We start from the raw sequence: 15,647 nt of genomic DNA on the forward strand, positions 1-15,647 counted from the left end.
CTTAAGGGGCCCCAAGCTGTAGGGACATTTGTTACTCTAGATTCTGTTATTGCTCTGTTCCACCCTTTGTGAGTCTGAGTTTCACTCCCTGCCTTAGGCCCTCATGGTGGCAACACAGCTGCCGTGGTTCCCAGCGTACACCCTCACCTAACTAGGAGCAAAGGCACAAAGCTGGGCACCCACCAAGGTTGTAGGGGAAAAGTGCCAAACCTTCTTAGACACCCTTCCCTTCAGGGCAGTTGCAGGCAACAGGAATGGAAATAGCTTTGATTTCCTTGATTCAGCCATTCTTTCCTGGGCATGTTACTGTTTCAACAAAATTGGATTCTCTCAACACAAAAGGAGGGTGGGCTGGCAGTGTGTCTGCCAGTCTCCACCTTCGCCGAGCTCTTCAGTCCTGGAAGGACAAGACTTTCCTTAGACAAACCAACTGGTTAAGAAACCACTGCTGGAGCTTCCCTGGTGGTCTAGTGGGTAGGACTTTGCACTGCTAACGTGGGGGACCCAGGTTCGATCCCACATGCCGCAACTTGAGTTTGCATGCCACAACTAGAAGATGCAGAGCTCCACAACTAAGACCCAGCACAGCCAAGTAAATATTTTAAAAAAGAAACCACTGCTGGTGAACGTGTGAATGCGGCATTGTCCCAGCAGGAAGCATGCTCATGTGGGATATTTCAAAGAGTTCAGCAGAGGGATCATTTGTGAAGAAGTGGACAGGGGAACCTCAGGGCCAGTACAGTACCCTAAAATGGTACTAGAGGAGAGCTATTCCTTGCTGCTCAGACCAGAAGGCACAGGGAGCAAAGTGGAACCCAGAGGAGAGGGGCTGCCCTGAGGGGAGCAGTGATCCTGGCAAGAGGGGCTCCATTTTCTGTGGGGCCCCCCATTACCAAATCCTACTGAAAGCCAGCAGGCACAGGGGTCCAGGTGATGCTTCCCACCCCAGTCAGCCTCCAGGACTCAGGACAGAAAGGGGACTGGGGGCAAGTAAAGACCCCCAAGCCCAGAGTTCTTCCCTAATGTGTTTTCAGCAACAACTCAGGAACCAGTTGTTCCGAGAGACCTGGTGTTGGGCATGGAAAACTAGACACCAGAGAGCCACAAAATGGCTCCCATAACCCATTCACCAGCTCGTTCTTCAGTGCTTCTGGGCCCTGTACTACACAACTGACAGGTCCTAGATACTGGGCCCCCAGACCTGGGCCAGGCATGCCAGGCACACTGCGTAAAGTCCAGCAATTGAGAGATGGAGACACCTAAAATCACATTTCACGGGCTGATTGAAACTCAGATGCTTGCCTAGCCACCCCACCCTTCAAGACCCTGGTGGTCTAGTGGTTAAGACTCCCGAGTTTCCACTGCAGGGGAGGCAGGTTCAATCCCTGATTGGGGAACTAAGATCCTGCATCATGACTGCTATGTGGCCAAAAAAAAAAGACTTTCAAATAACCCCCATTTATCTCTGTCACATGCCAGACTCTGTGCAAAGCATTCCCACCTGGTGATCTACATGGATTTTCAACACAAACCAGTGGTAGGAAGACTCATCAGTCCCATTTCCAGATGAAGAAACAGGCTTAGCTAGATATGGCTTGGCCCAGGTTCCATGGAGATAAAATAGCAAAGCTCTGGGCCCGCAGACTTCCAGCACTAAACTCCCTTGTTTCTGAAAATGCATTAGTAGGACTGACTCTCCAGGAATGTGAAGAAATGAATAAATATTGCTTCATTCACCACCAAGCCTTTTACAGACTTCCTCTGCCTGGAGAGCCCTCCCTGTTTATCAGAAACCTTTTCTCCATCAAGTTTCACACCTGGAAAGTCATCCCTGAACCCATAGACTGAATCAGGAGCCTCTTCTGGGTCCCCTGAGGCCCCTGGCTTTTCCCCACTGAAGCTGGGTCCCTCTGCCTGTGCTCCATAGCCTTGGTCATTCTGGGTATCTCCCCCGTGGACTAGGTTATGTCTTCATTTTCAGTGCTAAGGTAGGCCTGGCCTGTTGTTGGATCTCAGGAAAATGTAGGTGAATAAGTGAAAAAAAAGTTAACTGCAGGGGAATATTCAAAATCCTTAACCCCTGGCTAAGAAACCAATGACCAATCTAGAACAGAGCCTGGCCAGAGTGCTGGGGTTAGGGTCCTGGGAGCCTCTGGCTGTGTCACGTGACCCCTCCTTTAGTTCCTGAACCGTAGGAGGGTGGGGGAGTGGTGTCCCAGACAATTATTAGGAGCTGGACTAGTGTGTGTGTGTGTGTGTGCACGCAGGTGCGCATTCAGTCGCTCAGTCATGTCCAACTCTTTGCAACCCCATGAACTGTAAGCCTGCCAGGCTCCTCTGTCCATGGGATTCTCCAGGCAAGAATATTGGAGTGTGTTGCCATTTCCTTCTCCAGCGTATCTTCCTGACTCAAGAAATGAACCCAAGTCTCCTGTGTCTCCTGAACTGGCAGGCAGGTTGCTTACAACTAGCACCACCTGGGAAGCCCCTGGACGATGAATAAACCAGTATTGTAATGTTCCCTACACTTGAACAGTGCTTCTGGCCGACCATCAGCTCTTATCCTCTGAGGATCAGAAAAGTAGAGATTCTTCTTGAAGATGCTCAGTGTGGACTCTCACTTTGATCTTACTAAGTAGACCCTGCTGTCCCTCCATCCTCTGGAGCAATCACAGTCACCCCCTCCCCTGATTCCTCATACAGCTGCTGTGATTTGAATAACCAAGAGGCTGGTGGATGTCCGGTAGTGACTAATTTGCTTGGCAAACAGACCCTCTGGTTCTGGGCCCTGCTGGTACTATGGAAAGACACTCAGCCTCACTGGGTTCTCTGTTTCCTCTCCCCACGCCCCAAGAGCCACCTAGGTTCCATCTTGTCCTGCTGCACCTCCTCAGAGGACTTAGGGCTTGTCTTCCCCTGGAGGCTGGAGAGTGCGCTGGGAAACCTGGCAGAGGAGAAGCGGGAGGAGTGGCAGGACCCAAGGCAGAGGTAACCAGAGCTGGCTAAGTCTGCCCCCAGGGCCTGTCAGGAAATTTGCATGGAGAGAACAAGGCTTCTCGGGGGCTTCCCCCTCCCTTCCCACCTGGGAGAGTCATCCTGGACCTGAGGTCTGACAGCAGGTGGAGGAAGCAGCCGCGTGTGTGGAGCTGTCTCCCTATTCCCAGAGGTGATGCCCCGTGCCTTTCTGGTCAGGAGTCGGCGTCCACAGCCACCCAACTGGGACCACCTGCCTGACCAGCTCCGGGGAGACGCCTATGTCCCAGGTGGGCCCCTCTCTGGGCCTGGAGGTGAGGGGCAGGGGAGACATAAAGCATGACCACCTGGTTTCTCTACTCAGACTGCAGCAACCTGGGGGGGCCGCCGGCACACCGGACTTCCGGCCTCGGGGACTCTTGGGCAGCGGTGAGTCTGCGGCAGGCGCCCAAGACCCTGCTTAGTTTCACCTCTGCCCGCTCTCAGCCTCGAGAGACCCTGACTGCCTCTTAATCCCACAGACGCCTCCAGCCTCAGGACCTACCCCACCCACTGCCCTCTCTGCTGGGAATGCCTTTCCTTTCTGAGTAGTGGGCTCATTGTTAGGCCTTCCCCTAAGCACTGTGTCTCCAGGGATTCTGTGCCCAGTGGGGCAGAAGAACAGATTCAGGCCCATAAATGGATGGTGATCTATGTCAGAGAGTCGGACAAGGTGACAGGAGCAGGATGCGGGGGTGGAGGAGGAGCTTGGGGCCTCTCAGAAGAGATACTCAGCTGTGAGTACCCTGGAAGAAGGAAAGCCCTAGGCGGGATGTGAATGTGCTGGAGTTTTATTTCAATTTTTACTAGAACAGGACTGTTCTAGGCTATGGATGTTTAAGAGTAAGACAAAAACTCATTCCTTCCTGAAGCTTATCATCTGGTGGGGGTTGCAGGTATAGATAATAAAATTAGGGGAAAAAATACATTGGAAAATGGTATGTACTATGGAAAAATATAAAACAAAGTAAGGGTGATGGGGACCAGGTGACCAGGAAAGGCTTTGTGGGTGGCGTTTGCTCACACAAACTGCAGTCTCCGGCCTTACCAGACCTCCGTGGTTCCCGGTTCTAGGCACTTCATTCCATCCAGTGGAGGGGAGTTGGGGTCCTAACCCCCCTGTCCCTCCCACAGCCCTCCCAGGGCACTCTGACTGCCACCCCTAGTAGCCCCAGGACCCTTGGCTGCCCGCTGTGCCCCAAGACCTTCCCATTGCAGCGCATGCTAACCCGGCACCTCAAGTGCCACAGCCCTGCTCGCCGCCACGTATGCCACTGCTGTGGCAAGGGCTTCCATGATGCCTTCGACCTCAAGCGCCACATGAGGACACACACAGGTGAGCCATGGCAGGGACTGGGAGGGGCTTCTGGTGGGAGATGGGAGGAAATGGAGGGAGGTGCAGGGGACTCAGAGACTCCAAGCACCTGAGTTCTGTGCACAAGTGGTGCTTGTATTTGTGGGGCAGGACTCAGGCCTCAGCGGGCTAGGAACACCACGCACCTCAGCTCCCGGCCAGGGGTTGTCAGGCAGTGCCAAGTTGGGGGCCTGCTGAGGGATATGGGGAGAAAACAGATAACTGGTTATAGGATTCAGGTCCCAGACTGCAGGGTGCAAAAGGGAACATCATAATGAGGAGGGTGGGGACACAGGTGTCTGGTCCATGTTTGCACTGGGCGGAGAGGGAGCAGATGATGGGATGCAGGCCAAGGTCTGGCGAATTTGGAGCAAGAATGTGTGTGTGTGGGGGGGGGGTGCTCACGGAGGGGAGGGTGGGGAGGCTCTGGTATGGGGATCATTGCCCTCCCTCTGGCCCACCTGCACAGGGATCCGGCCATTCCGCTGCGGAGCTTGTGGAAAAGCATTTACGCAGCGGTGCTCACTTGAAGCACACCTCGCCAAGGTGCACGGGCAGCCGGCCAGCTACGCTTACCGCGAGCGCCGTGAAAAGCTGCACGTGTGCGAGGACTGCGGCTTCACCAGCTCGCAGCCCGACGCTTTCGCGCGGCACCGCGCTCTCCACCGTGCTGCCTAGACTGTGTACCCGGCGTCCAACCCATGAGACGGAAATAAACAAAGAAAAGGCACTCACAGAACACAGCATTTATTACACAAGGGAGAGAGGGTCACTCGGTCCAACGATGGCCGCAATGCGGGGCCGTGCACACGTAGTACAAGCGCATGGCATCCTGGCAGAAAAGATACATGGTTAGGAAGGCTCTCGACTCACAGCAGGGTACAACAAGCAACCTCCATTCAGAGAAGCCTCATCCCAAAAGAACAGACAATAGAGGGCTTTCCTCACTGCTAAAGGTCCATCTCAGGATACCTGGAAGGGCAGGGTCTTCCCCAGTATAGGTATCCCCACTCCCCGGGAAGGACCAGACCAAGATCACCCAGAAAGTTTTGCTCGCGCCACTCACCTCGGCCCGAGCACTGTGTGACTGGAAGAACACCGCCTCCTTGTGGCCGCACCTGAGGAGACAGTCACTCGGAGCCTGCCATACCCTCCCCTCCCCGCTTCTCGGTTTGGTGAGGATAAGCCAGCCAGCTCCCCTCCCCAATACCAGCTGCGCACTCACTTTTGGCACGGGTGGTCTTCGGTTCGCGGCAACGTGGGGTCCTGGGACACGTCAGCGATGATCTGGGTCAGCTCGCTAAGGGAATAGAGGGTGAATAAGTATGCTTGGTCCGGCCTCCCAAGCCAACAACCCCGTCCCCGAACTCCGGTCGTGCCACTCACTCCACTTCGTGCGTGATTTTGTTGACGTAGATGCAGCTGTTGTCGGCTTCCTGCTGGTAATCACAGTTCCGGCACTGCGAGAGGGAGTGTGCGGCGGGAAGCGGGTCAAGGGGTGATACCCGAAGGGAGTGGAAGGAAGGGCAGGGTCTTTCCCGGAGGGTATGACTAGGGCACGGAGTCTCGGAACTGGGATCATGGGGTGTAACCGAGGATCACCTCCAGGATGGCAAAGACAAAGTCTAGTTCATTTGGGGGAAGTTCATTTGGGGGACAGTCTGGCGTTTAGACCAGGAGGGGTCGGGGCGGCACCGGGAGTACGGCGGGGCCACGTTGGGTACCAGGGGGCCGGTCCCGGAATACCCTGCGGGCGGCGCTCACCGCGTAGAGCAGAATGCGGTTCTCCTTGTCCTCCTTGGGGTAAAGCATGTTGTTACTGTGAAGAGGGGAAGAGGGAAATCAGAGGTCAGTATTGAGGCCATTACTTGCTGCCCTTCCACAGTGCTGGCCGGGCCTCACCATTCCTGGCAGAATCGAATACCCACGAAGCCTGGCTCGTAGGTCCCGTCGGGTTCCATAGCGACTCACTGCCTGTCCAACTTCCGCGCTTGCTCCGCCGTGCGACAGGTCGCAGGAAGGGTCAGAATTCCTAGCTTCGCCAAACTAAGGGCGGAGCTGGGCACGTGTGCTGGTGCCCAACGGCTTTGTGCTCGCCTGTCTGTCCTGAGGTTTGATTAATTACTTGCTTCAGTCTCTTGATACCCTAGAATAATTGCTTCCAACTTCTGGGCCGTGCTTCCCTAGTTCACACAATAGTGTAGTACGAGAGCCAGCAAAACGATGCGTCACGTAACGCGCAAAGAACTAAGCATTAATGAAGACGCCCCAGCTCTTTGCAGGCTGAAGGCCAGTGCACATGCGCGAGTTTACCCTTCGCGGACTGGGCTAGCTTTTGCCAGTTCTTCCTCTCGGCTTCAGCCTTCGCCCGCCAGGCCGTTTCCCGTGCCGCTATTGGAGGAACTGCACCCTGAGAAAGGCCGTGGAAGGCCTTTCAGGATTGGCTGGGCCTACCCAAGCCTACCCGAGAACCCTCTTCCTGCCGACGGCGAATAGACGCGGCGATTGGCGGACTCCCCTGACGGGAGGGCGTGGATTCGCCAGGTCCGAGAGCAGGGGCGGGGCTGATATCCCAGAAGCGGTGGCGGCTGCGGAGCCGGTGGGAGGCGGCTGTCCGGGCTGAGGGCCGCCACAGGGCGCGGCGAGATGGAGGTGACGGGGTTGTCGGCGCCCACAGTGAACGTGTTCATCAGCAGCTCTCTCAACAGCTTTCGCTCCCAGAAGCGGTACAGTCGCAGCCTCACCGTAGCTGAGTTCAAGGTGTGGTCATGGGGGCGGGGTCCGGAGAGGCGGGGCGTTGAGGGGGCGGGACCAAGAAGAAATGGAGGGTCTTCCACAACGCAGAAAAGGGGCCAGAAATGAACCCAGGTTGCAGAGGTTGGGAACGAGACCTCAGCGGGGCGGGGCCAGGTGGAACCTTAGGTTCCAGAGAATGGGTGCGGGGCCAGGGAAAATCAGAGGTTGCAGGGAGTTGAGGGCAGGCCCGAACGGGGTGGGGCTAGGAATACCTAGTGGGTCCCAAAGGGTAGGTCTCTTGGAGGAACCGGGACGGGATGGTGGTTATTGATACAAAGGACGGAGCCTCAGGGTAGAGGGTGGGGCCACTGACAGCCTTCCACCTCATCCCCGCCTCCCCCATCTTGTATCCTCACAGTGTAAACTACAGCTTGTTGTGGGCAGCCCTGCTTCTTGCATGGAATTGGAGCTGTATGGACCTGACGACAAGTTCTGCTGCAAGCTGGATCAGGATGATGCGCTGCTGGGCTCCTACCCCGTAGACGACGGCTGTCGCATCCATGTGAGGCCTCCCTACCTAGGATCCCTCCCTTCCGTTCATTTATTTATTCAACAGATGTTTGCAGTGCTTTGCACTATGTGGTAACCAAGATAGCCTCTAACCTCATGAAGTTCCCAGTCCAGCAGGGAGAGAGACAGACCCATCCCCAGTTATTGGCACTCAGCGATCTGGACTGGGCTGAGAAAAGCCTAGGGGACTGGAGGCATCCAGCAGAGGTGCTTGACCTCACCCAGGGGTATATGAAGGGGATTCTTGAAAGGCGGGTTGCCTGAGTTGAAATCTGAAGGATGAGGAAAGGGCCTCCTAAGAATAGAGGTGGGAGGGACATGCCAGGCAGAGAGAACAGAGGGTCAGATGGGTCAGGGTGAGCGAAGAGGCTCATGTGTCAGAAGCCAGAACACAGAGGACCTCTGCATGCATCAACTCACATCATCCTCTCTGTTCTCGGTGTCCCCCACAAAAACTCAGACGAGCCAGCATCCTGGGTGAGCTTTGCAGATGCTAGTCCCTGTGCCTGAATGGTTGTTTTTTCTATGCCTCCACGGCTTGCTTCTTCCTTCCAGTCTTTACATAAATGTCACTGGGTGTGAGGGCTTCATGGCCTTCAGTATAAAATTTAAACCTCCTGCCTTTCCCACTTGATTTGATTTTCCTTCTTACTAATCACCCTGTGACATACTGTGGAGTTTTCTTCAGTACCTGGAACAGAGCCTGGCACACAGAGGATGCTCAGTGATTCACTGTTGAATGATGAATTGAATCCAGAAAATAAGACTTAGAAAATGGTATAATTAACACTATTTTGCAGAAGAGAAAACTTAGCTTCAGGATGGAATTGACTTTCCTAAGGAGGAACATGGGTAGATTACCTCTTTCATTTATTTATAACTATTCATTGAGCATACATGATGTGCCAGGGGTATAGCCATGAATCAAGTCTGAGAACGTCTCTGTTTTAGTTTTGTCCAGTATGTGAGGTAGTTGTTAGCTAAACATTTACAGAAACAAATGGGAAGGGTTAGTGAGATGAGGGCCATACAGGAGGACATCACAGAGCTGGAAGATCATATACTGTGGAGCCTGACCCATCAGCAAGATCCAGGAGGACTTCTGGAGGAGGTGCTGACTGAGCAGAGACCTGAAGAATAGGAAGAATTAACTAAAGAAGGGAAAAGTATGCTCCAGGAGGAGGGCACAGCATGTGCACTCTGAGGTGGGAGGGAGCAGAGTAGGTATGGGGGCCGAAGAGTGACCTCTTCTGTTGTGGAGGGAAGTGGCAGCCAGGGGAGGGTCCTGGTGTGAGTCAGATGTTAACAGGTGTCCTCTGACTGCCTATGGGGAAATGACTGGAGGACAGAAAAGTAGGGAGACCAAGGAGGAGGCTGCTTCCATAGTTGGGTCCAGGACCCAGTTGAAGTGATGGGTCCTGGACCGTAGTGTTGGGCTCACAGTCCTAGAACTGTGAACTAGAACTCACAGCCCCTAGAACGGACTGGGCTGACCTAGGCAGTCTCACCCTAGGGATGCTGGGTGGATCACGCAGGGCCGTGGCATCTCCAACAGGAGGGTTTTACACATGGATTCAGGTACAGGCCAGCTGCTGACTGACGTGGCCACACAAGGAAAGTTTCCTAAAGGTGGAGCCTCTGGAGAATTTGCATTTTTTTAATTGGTTAATTTATTTTAATTGGAGAATAATTACTTTACAATATTGTGATGGTTTTTGCCATACATTAGCATGAATAAGCCACAGGTATACGTGTGTCCCCCTTATCCTGAATCCCCCTCCCACCTGCCTCCCCTGTATTTTTTCTAAAATTCTTTTTCTGTTTCTAAATATCACCCCTATTTCTTATAACAGTGAACAACAGCAATCTCAAACTTACAAAAATCCCTAATGTAGAAAATAGACATTCTTAGTGATCCTTGGCCAGAGATAAGGGCCGTTTCTATTTTGCCGAGCGACTCCAGCCGAACATTTTAGGGTGTTCCTGACCTCTGTCTTTCTCCCACATCCATATCTAATCTCTCTGCAGCCCCTGTTGGCTCCACCCACAAAATCTATCCAGAATCTAAACTCTGCTCCCCAGTACCCCCATACTGGCCCCACTTCCATCCTTCCCTTCCACACACCGCCCCCACCCCACCCCTCCGCAGGGCCATCACATAGCCTCTCCCTGCCCCCATCCCGGTGCGTCTCCATCTGCTTCCCACACTCAGCTGAGGGAGCCTGTGAGCCCGTGAGTCAGATCAGAGCCCTCCTAGTGGAGCGCTTCCATAGCTGCCTCTCGTTGTGGGTAAAAGCCAAAATCCTCAATTGTCTTTTGTGTCTCCCACTTTCCCTGTGGCTCATTCCACTCCTACCTCGCTGACCCTGCTGTTCCTCAAAGGAGCTGAAGACATTTATACAGCTGGGGCTTTGTGCCCGTTGTTCCTCCTGGCCTTGTCTCAGATACCCCTTCCTGTCAGAAGCCTCTTCAAGTTGTATTTGTCTGCATAGAACCTTGTCGTTGTCTGGTGTTTAATACACATCTTTGTGCATTTGTTTCCAGTTGGCCTCCCAACAGAATGGTCACTTCTTGAGGGCAGGGATTGATCTGATTTTGCACTGTGGCCCTAGTACCCAGCACAGGCTTTTCAGGTGATGCTAGTGGTAAAGATCCTGCCTGTCATTGAGGAGACATAAGAGGCATGGGTTCAATCTCTGGGTCAGGAAGATCCTCTGGAGGAGGGCATGGCAACCACTCCAGTATTCTTGCCTGGAAAGTCCCATGGACAGAGGAGCCTGGCAGGCCACAGTCCATGGGATCACAAAGAGTTGGACACAGCTGAAGCAACTTAGCACTAGTACCCAGCACAGGGCCCAGCAGGGCACCCTGGAGGAACAAGTGAGTGGATATTAGGGACGGTACAGGAAGAGATGCTCCAAGACATGGAAGCTTGGATCAGTGTAGAAGGGTCCCAGGGTCCGGAGAAGACAGACATGCTGCCCAGAGGGTGAGCAAGGCCTGAGCTCTGCCCTTGGGTTCCAGTGGCCTAGGGCCATCCATCATGTGGATGCTGGCGTATGGGGTAGATGGGAGGCAGATGCAGCCTCCAGGGCCTCAAGATGGAGTGCGGAGGGTGAGACACCTATTGTAGACACCTGCTGTAGAGCCCTTTGGCTGGGCTCCAGGGAGGACAGAAGGCTGGCATAAAGGTGAAGGTAGGGAAATGTGGTTTTTCGGAGGCAGGAGAGACTTAAATCTGCAGAATGTGCAGCCGCACTCACCCCCGCAGCATCCTAGGTCTCTGTGCCCACACCCTGATCCCCACTGACCTCCCTCACCTCATTCCAGGTCATTGACCACAGCGGTGCCCGCCTTGGGGAGTATGAGGACATATCCAAGGTGGAGAAATATGAGATCTCACAAGAAGCCTATGAACAGAGGCAAGGTACGGGATGCCCAGCGATGGATGGGGGCCTGGGGGGCTAGAGGAAGTGTGGGGACAAGCAGAGGTGTGTGCAGGGGCACACAGGATAGACAGGGACACTGAGGGGAAGTTGGCGCTGTATGGGGTGGGGTAAGGCTGGCATGGGGACAGATGGGTCGTGGGAGAGCAGTCTGGGTGCACAGGCATGAGATATGGATGGAGGCTGGGAGGTGTGGGGCATGTGGGCAAACAAACAGGGCCATGGGAAAGGCTCAGGGTGTGAGGCCTGGTCAGGGCACAGTGTGGAGGGCAGAGCGTGGTAGATTATGTGGACCGGACAGAACAACGTGGAGCCCAGTGCGGCGACAGATCAGAGTGTGGGGGGAGGGATGAGGAAGGTTTCAGGGGTCGGATGGAGTTAAGTGTGAAGTTGAAGGGCCAGGGAAGATGGGGTAACGTGAGAGGCTGCAGGCAAGCACCTTCTGTTTATTTTCAGGATTATGGGGAAGCCCAGGGGTTCTGTGGAGAGGTCGGCTCTGGTGGGAGACCTGGGGGGACTTGATGACAGCCCTTCAACACCCAGAACGGGAGAGTTTGTCTCTGGATGTTGGCCCCGTGGGGATGGCAGGTTATGTCCTCAGGCCAGAGGTCTCCCAGGTCTCTCATGTCTGACCCCCCCCCACCCACTCCACCCACAGACTCAATCCGCTCCTTCCTGAAGCGCAACAAGCTAGGTCGATTCAATGAAGAAGAGCGGGCCCAGCAAGAGGCCGAGAACTCCCAGCGCCTTATCGAGGAGGAGGCCCAGGCCAGCACCATCCCTGTGGGCAGCCGCTGTGAGGTGCGGACACCTGGGCAGCCCCCTCGCAGGGGCACCGTCATGTATGTAGGTACGTGGCCCACAGAGGCCCCCTGCCCTGCCCTGCAGTGGGCAGTGTGGGGGACTTAGCCTTCAAAGGGATCTCAGTCCAGGAGGGGAGATGGTGCCAGGTGTGACTGACAGCCTAGTATGTTCTCAGCAGGGAAGTGGGAAGCAGAGGCCATGTGACAGAGGAAGCAGAGGCCAGAGGGGTCAGTTCTAAGGTGAAACCCTGGGGTGCAGTGATCAGAGCTGAGATGGGGAAACAAGCAGAATTATTAGGGCTGTGATGGGGGAAGCTCAGGCTGAAGTGATCAGAGCAGAGATGAGGGAAACTGAGGAGGCTGTGTGAGCTGCGAGGAAGTACCAGACCCTTGAGAGTAACCCAGGAAGGCTTCCTGAGGGAAGGGCTATCTGAAGGAAAGGGATGAGTGAAGGTGGAAAGGGGGGAAGAGGGAGCCGAGGGAGTAGTGAGTGCAAAGGCCATGAAAGGGCTTGGTCTGAGCAGGATCAAGCTTGACTTGTTTGAGGCAGAGAAAGGAAGTCAGCGTGGCTCGTGGGGAGTGAGAGAGGAAAGATGAGAGGTGAGGCCTGGGGCACGGGCAAGGCTGGACTGTGCTAGGCCTCAGGGACAGGAGAGAGCAGTGTCGGTTGTTTGTTTTTATAACAGCTTTATTGAACTATAATGTATACACCATATAAAGTTCACTCAGAGTACCATTCAGGAATCCCTTGGCAGTCCAGTGTTTAGGACTTCTACAGGGGGCACAGGTTCACTCCCTGATCAGAAAACTAAGGTCACACAAACCAAGCAGCATGGCTAAAAGAAAATAAAAATGAAAAAAGCGTACCCTTCATTATTTTATAGTGTATTCACGGAATTGTGCAACCACGCCACAGTCAGTTTTACATTTTCATCACCCCCAAAAGAAATGCTATAACCATTAGCAGCTATTCCCCATTTAGGAAACCCCAGCTCCTCTAGTCCACATTGGTGACCACTAATCCATGTTCTGTCTCTAAAAATTTGCCTTTTCTGGAAGTTTCATACAAATGGAATCACATGTGGTCTTTTGTGACTGGCTTCTTTTACTAGAAGCATAATTTCAAGGATCATCCATGTTGTAGCATGTGGCAGTGTTGTGTTTTTTTAATATTCGTCTGTGGCAGGTCTCAGTGGGAAGACCCCCATGAAGCATGTGGGATCTAGTTCCCTGACCAGGAATCGAACCTGAGCCCACTGCATTGGGTGTGTGGAGACTTAGCCTCTGGACCACCAGCGAAGTGCCAGCATTATGGTTTCGATTTGCATTTCTGCGTGGCTAATGATATTGAGCCTCTTTTCAGGTGCTTAATGCCTTGTGTATGTCTTCTTTAGAGAGACAGATTATTCGGCTCTTTTGCCCATTTTTTAGTTGGGTTGGTTGTCTTTTTGGTTTTTGAGTGGTATGTTAGGGCTACCATATCAAGTACCACACACCCTGCGTGGCTTAAACAACAGAAATTTGTTTTTCACAGTTCTGGAAGCGGGAAGTCTTAGATTAACGCCTTAGCAGGTTTGATTTCTCCTTGGGCCTCTCTCTCTGGTTTATAGACAGCCCTCTCCTCTCTTTGTCCTCACATGCTCTTTCCTCTGTGTGTAGGCACGTCCCTGGAGTCTTTGTCCAGATAATCTTTATGAGGATGTCAGTCAGCCTGGATTAGATCCCACCATAATGGCCTCCTTTTAACTTAATTATCTCTCTAAAGGCCCTGTCTCCAACACAGTCACATTCTGAACTACAAGGGATTAGGGCTTCAACATTTAAACTTGGGGGAACACAATAAAACCCATAACAAGTTGTTGTTTGTATACATTAGGTACAGTTCCCGTATCAGATTTATGGTTTACAAATATATATCTCCTGTTCTGTAGGTGGGTTGGTTGTTGTTTTTTTAGTATTTATTTATTTGGCTGCATGAGGTCTGAGTTGCGGCGTGCAGGATCTCTCGCTGTGCACGAGCTCTCTGCTGTGGTGCACGGCCTTCTGTAGTTGCAGGGTGCAGGCTCAGTTGCTCTGCAACGTGGGATCTAAGTCCCCTGACCAGGGATTAAAGCTGTGTCTCTGCATTGCAAGGTGGATTCTTAACCACTGGGCCACCAGGGAAGTCCCTTTTTACTTTCTTGATAGTGACTTTTGAAGCACAAACATTTTTAATTTTATGAACTCCAATTTTTTTTTTTTTAATTTTTGGCTTGTGTGTAGGGTATTATATCTAAGAAACCAGTGCCTTAGACAAGGCCACAAAGAGTTATTCCTGTATTTTCCTCTAAATGTTTCTAGTGTTATAACTTATATTTAGGTCTTTGACCCATTTTGAATTAATTTTTGTGTATGGTGTGAGGTGGAAGTCTAATTTCATTCTCTTACATGTGGATATCTAGTCTCCCCAATACGATTTGATGGAAAGTCTATTCCTTCCTCATTAAACTGTCTTGGCTCCCTTGTCAGAAATCATTTGGCCATAAACATTGTGGATTTTATGCTGAGTGGGATAGGCAGCCTTTGAGGAATTTGGGGCAAAGTCAGGATAATCCCATGGATAGAGGAGCCTGGCGGGCTACAGTTCATAGGGTTGCAAAGAGTCAGACATGACTGAGGGATGGAGAACCCCAATGGTGCTGCTTCCCTTTGATTTTTACAAAGCACCCTATGACTGGGGCTGTTGAGTGAACAAGGGGTCAGAGGTGGGAACAGGGAGACCAGTGAAGGGACTACTGTATTCGAGTGGGCTGGAGATGGTGGTTGTCCTGGGTGGTAGCAAGGAGTGGTTTTTGCCTGGACAGGCTTTACAGTCAGTGGGCAGGCACAAATCTGGGGTAAGCTGCGAAGGGGGGCTTCACAGGGATTTCTCCCCTGGGCAGGACTGACAGATTTCAAACCTGGCTACTGGATTGGCATCCGCTATGATGAACCACTAGGGAAAAACGATGGCAGGTAAAGATCCTCACTCTAGTGTCTGTGTGTGTGCCTGTGTGCCTGTGCACACACGTGTGCGTTTATGTGTAAGTGCATGTGTGTACTACTGGGGGAGCCCGCCCACGCTAGCATCTGGAGTGCGAGCCCTCTGACACTGCCTCCCCGATCATGTCCTGCAGCGTGAATGGGAAACGCTACTTTGAATGCCAGGCCAAGTACGGCGCCTTCGTCAAACCATCGGTCGTGACAGTGGGGGACTTCCCGGAAGAGGACTACGGTTTGGATGAGATGTGATGGCCGAGGAAGGGCAGTCCCCTGCTGCAGCCAGCTCGCCTACTCATTGCCCTTCCCTGTGTGCCCGTGGCCCTCTCCCCGTGAGCCTGTTTTTATTTTATTGACTACCCTCGCCATTGACTTTTGAGACACATGTATTAAATTTGCCGAAAACCTGGGAAGTGTTTGGAGGACTCAGTGATTATAGGAGGGGCTGTGGACAGCTGGATGGGTGAGGGTGAAGCAGGAGGCTAGGCAAAATCCAAGTTGGGCACGGTGAGGCTTTAGGTATGTGACGAGTGCGTGCAGCCCATGCATTCTAGAAAGCCTGATCCACCCTGTTTCTGTGTGCACGTGCAGTAATCCCTCATTAGCTCCTTGAAGGGATTCCTGACTATAATATTTGAGAGATTCTACCTAATTGTTGCAGTTAATTATAGCTTCTGGAGAAGAAGTTGGCAGTGGTAGGAGCAACCA

The 15,647-nt window shown here is 52.8% G+C and overlaps 3 protein-coding genes across 3 annotated transcripts; 2 read left to right on the top strand and 1 right to left on the bottom strand.

The window, feature by feature from the left end:
- The first annotated feature begins 3,168 nt into the window (after window positions 1-3,168).
- Window positions 3,169-5,112, top strand: OVOL3 (ovo like zinc finger 3). The gene is made up of 4 exons (NM_001302760.1): window positions 3,169-3,263; window positions 3,338-3,402; window positions 4,147-4,348; window positions 4,836-5,112. The coding sequence occupies exons 1-4, from the start codon at window positions 3,170-3,172 to the stop codon at window positions 5,042-5,044; spliced, it is 570 nt and encodes a 189-aa protein (NP_001289689.1). The 5' UTR covers window position 3,169; the 3' UTR covers window positions 5,045-5,112.
- POLR2I (RNA polymerase II subunit I) lies at window positions 5,098-6,343 on the bottom strand. Its single transcript, NM_001076329.2, is given in 6 exon segments — window positions 5,098-5,198; window positions 5,433-5,484; window positions 5,592-5,666; window positions 5,753-5,826; window positions 6,131-6,185; window positions 6,269-6,343. Coding segments are annotated over 6 exon segments (378 nt in total). The 5' UTR covers window positions 6,328-6,343; the 3' UTR covers window positions 5,098-5,135.
- A 629-nt stretch (window positions 6,344-6,972) lies between these two features.
- TBCB (tubulin folding cofactor B) lies at window positions 6,973-15,349 on the top strand. The gene is given in 6 exon segments (NM_001014939.1): window positions 6,973-7,126; window positions 7,521-7,664; window positions 11,003-11,099; window positions 11,777-11,968; window positions 14,843-14,915; window positions 15,077-15,349. Coding segments are annotated over 6 exon segments (735 nt in total). The 5' UTR covers window positions 6,973-7,012; the 3' UTR covers window positions 15,192-15,349.
- Window positions 15,350-15,647: the final 298 nt, after the last annotated feature.

Source organism: Bos taurus, chromosome 18 (genome assembly GCF_002263795.3).
Source record: "Bos taurus isolate L1 Dominette 01449 registration number 42190680 breed Hereford chromosome 18, ARS-UCD2.0, whole genome shotgun sequence".
NCBI lineage: Eukaryota > Metazoa > Chordata > Mammalia > Artiodactyla > Bovidae > Bos > Bos taurus.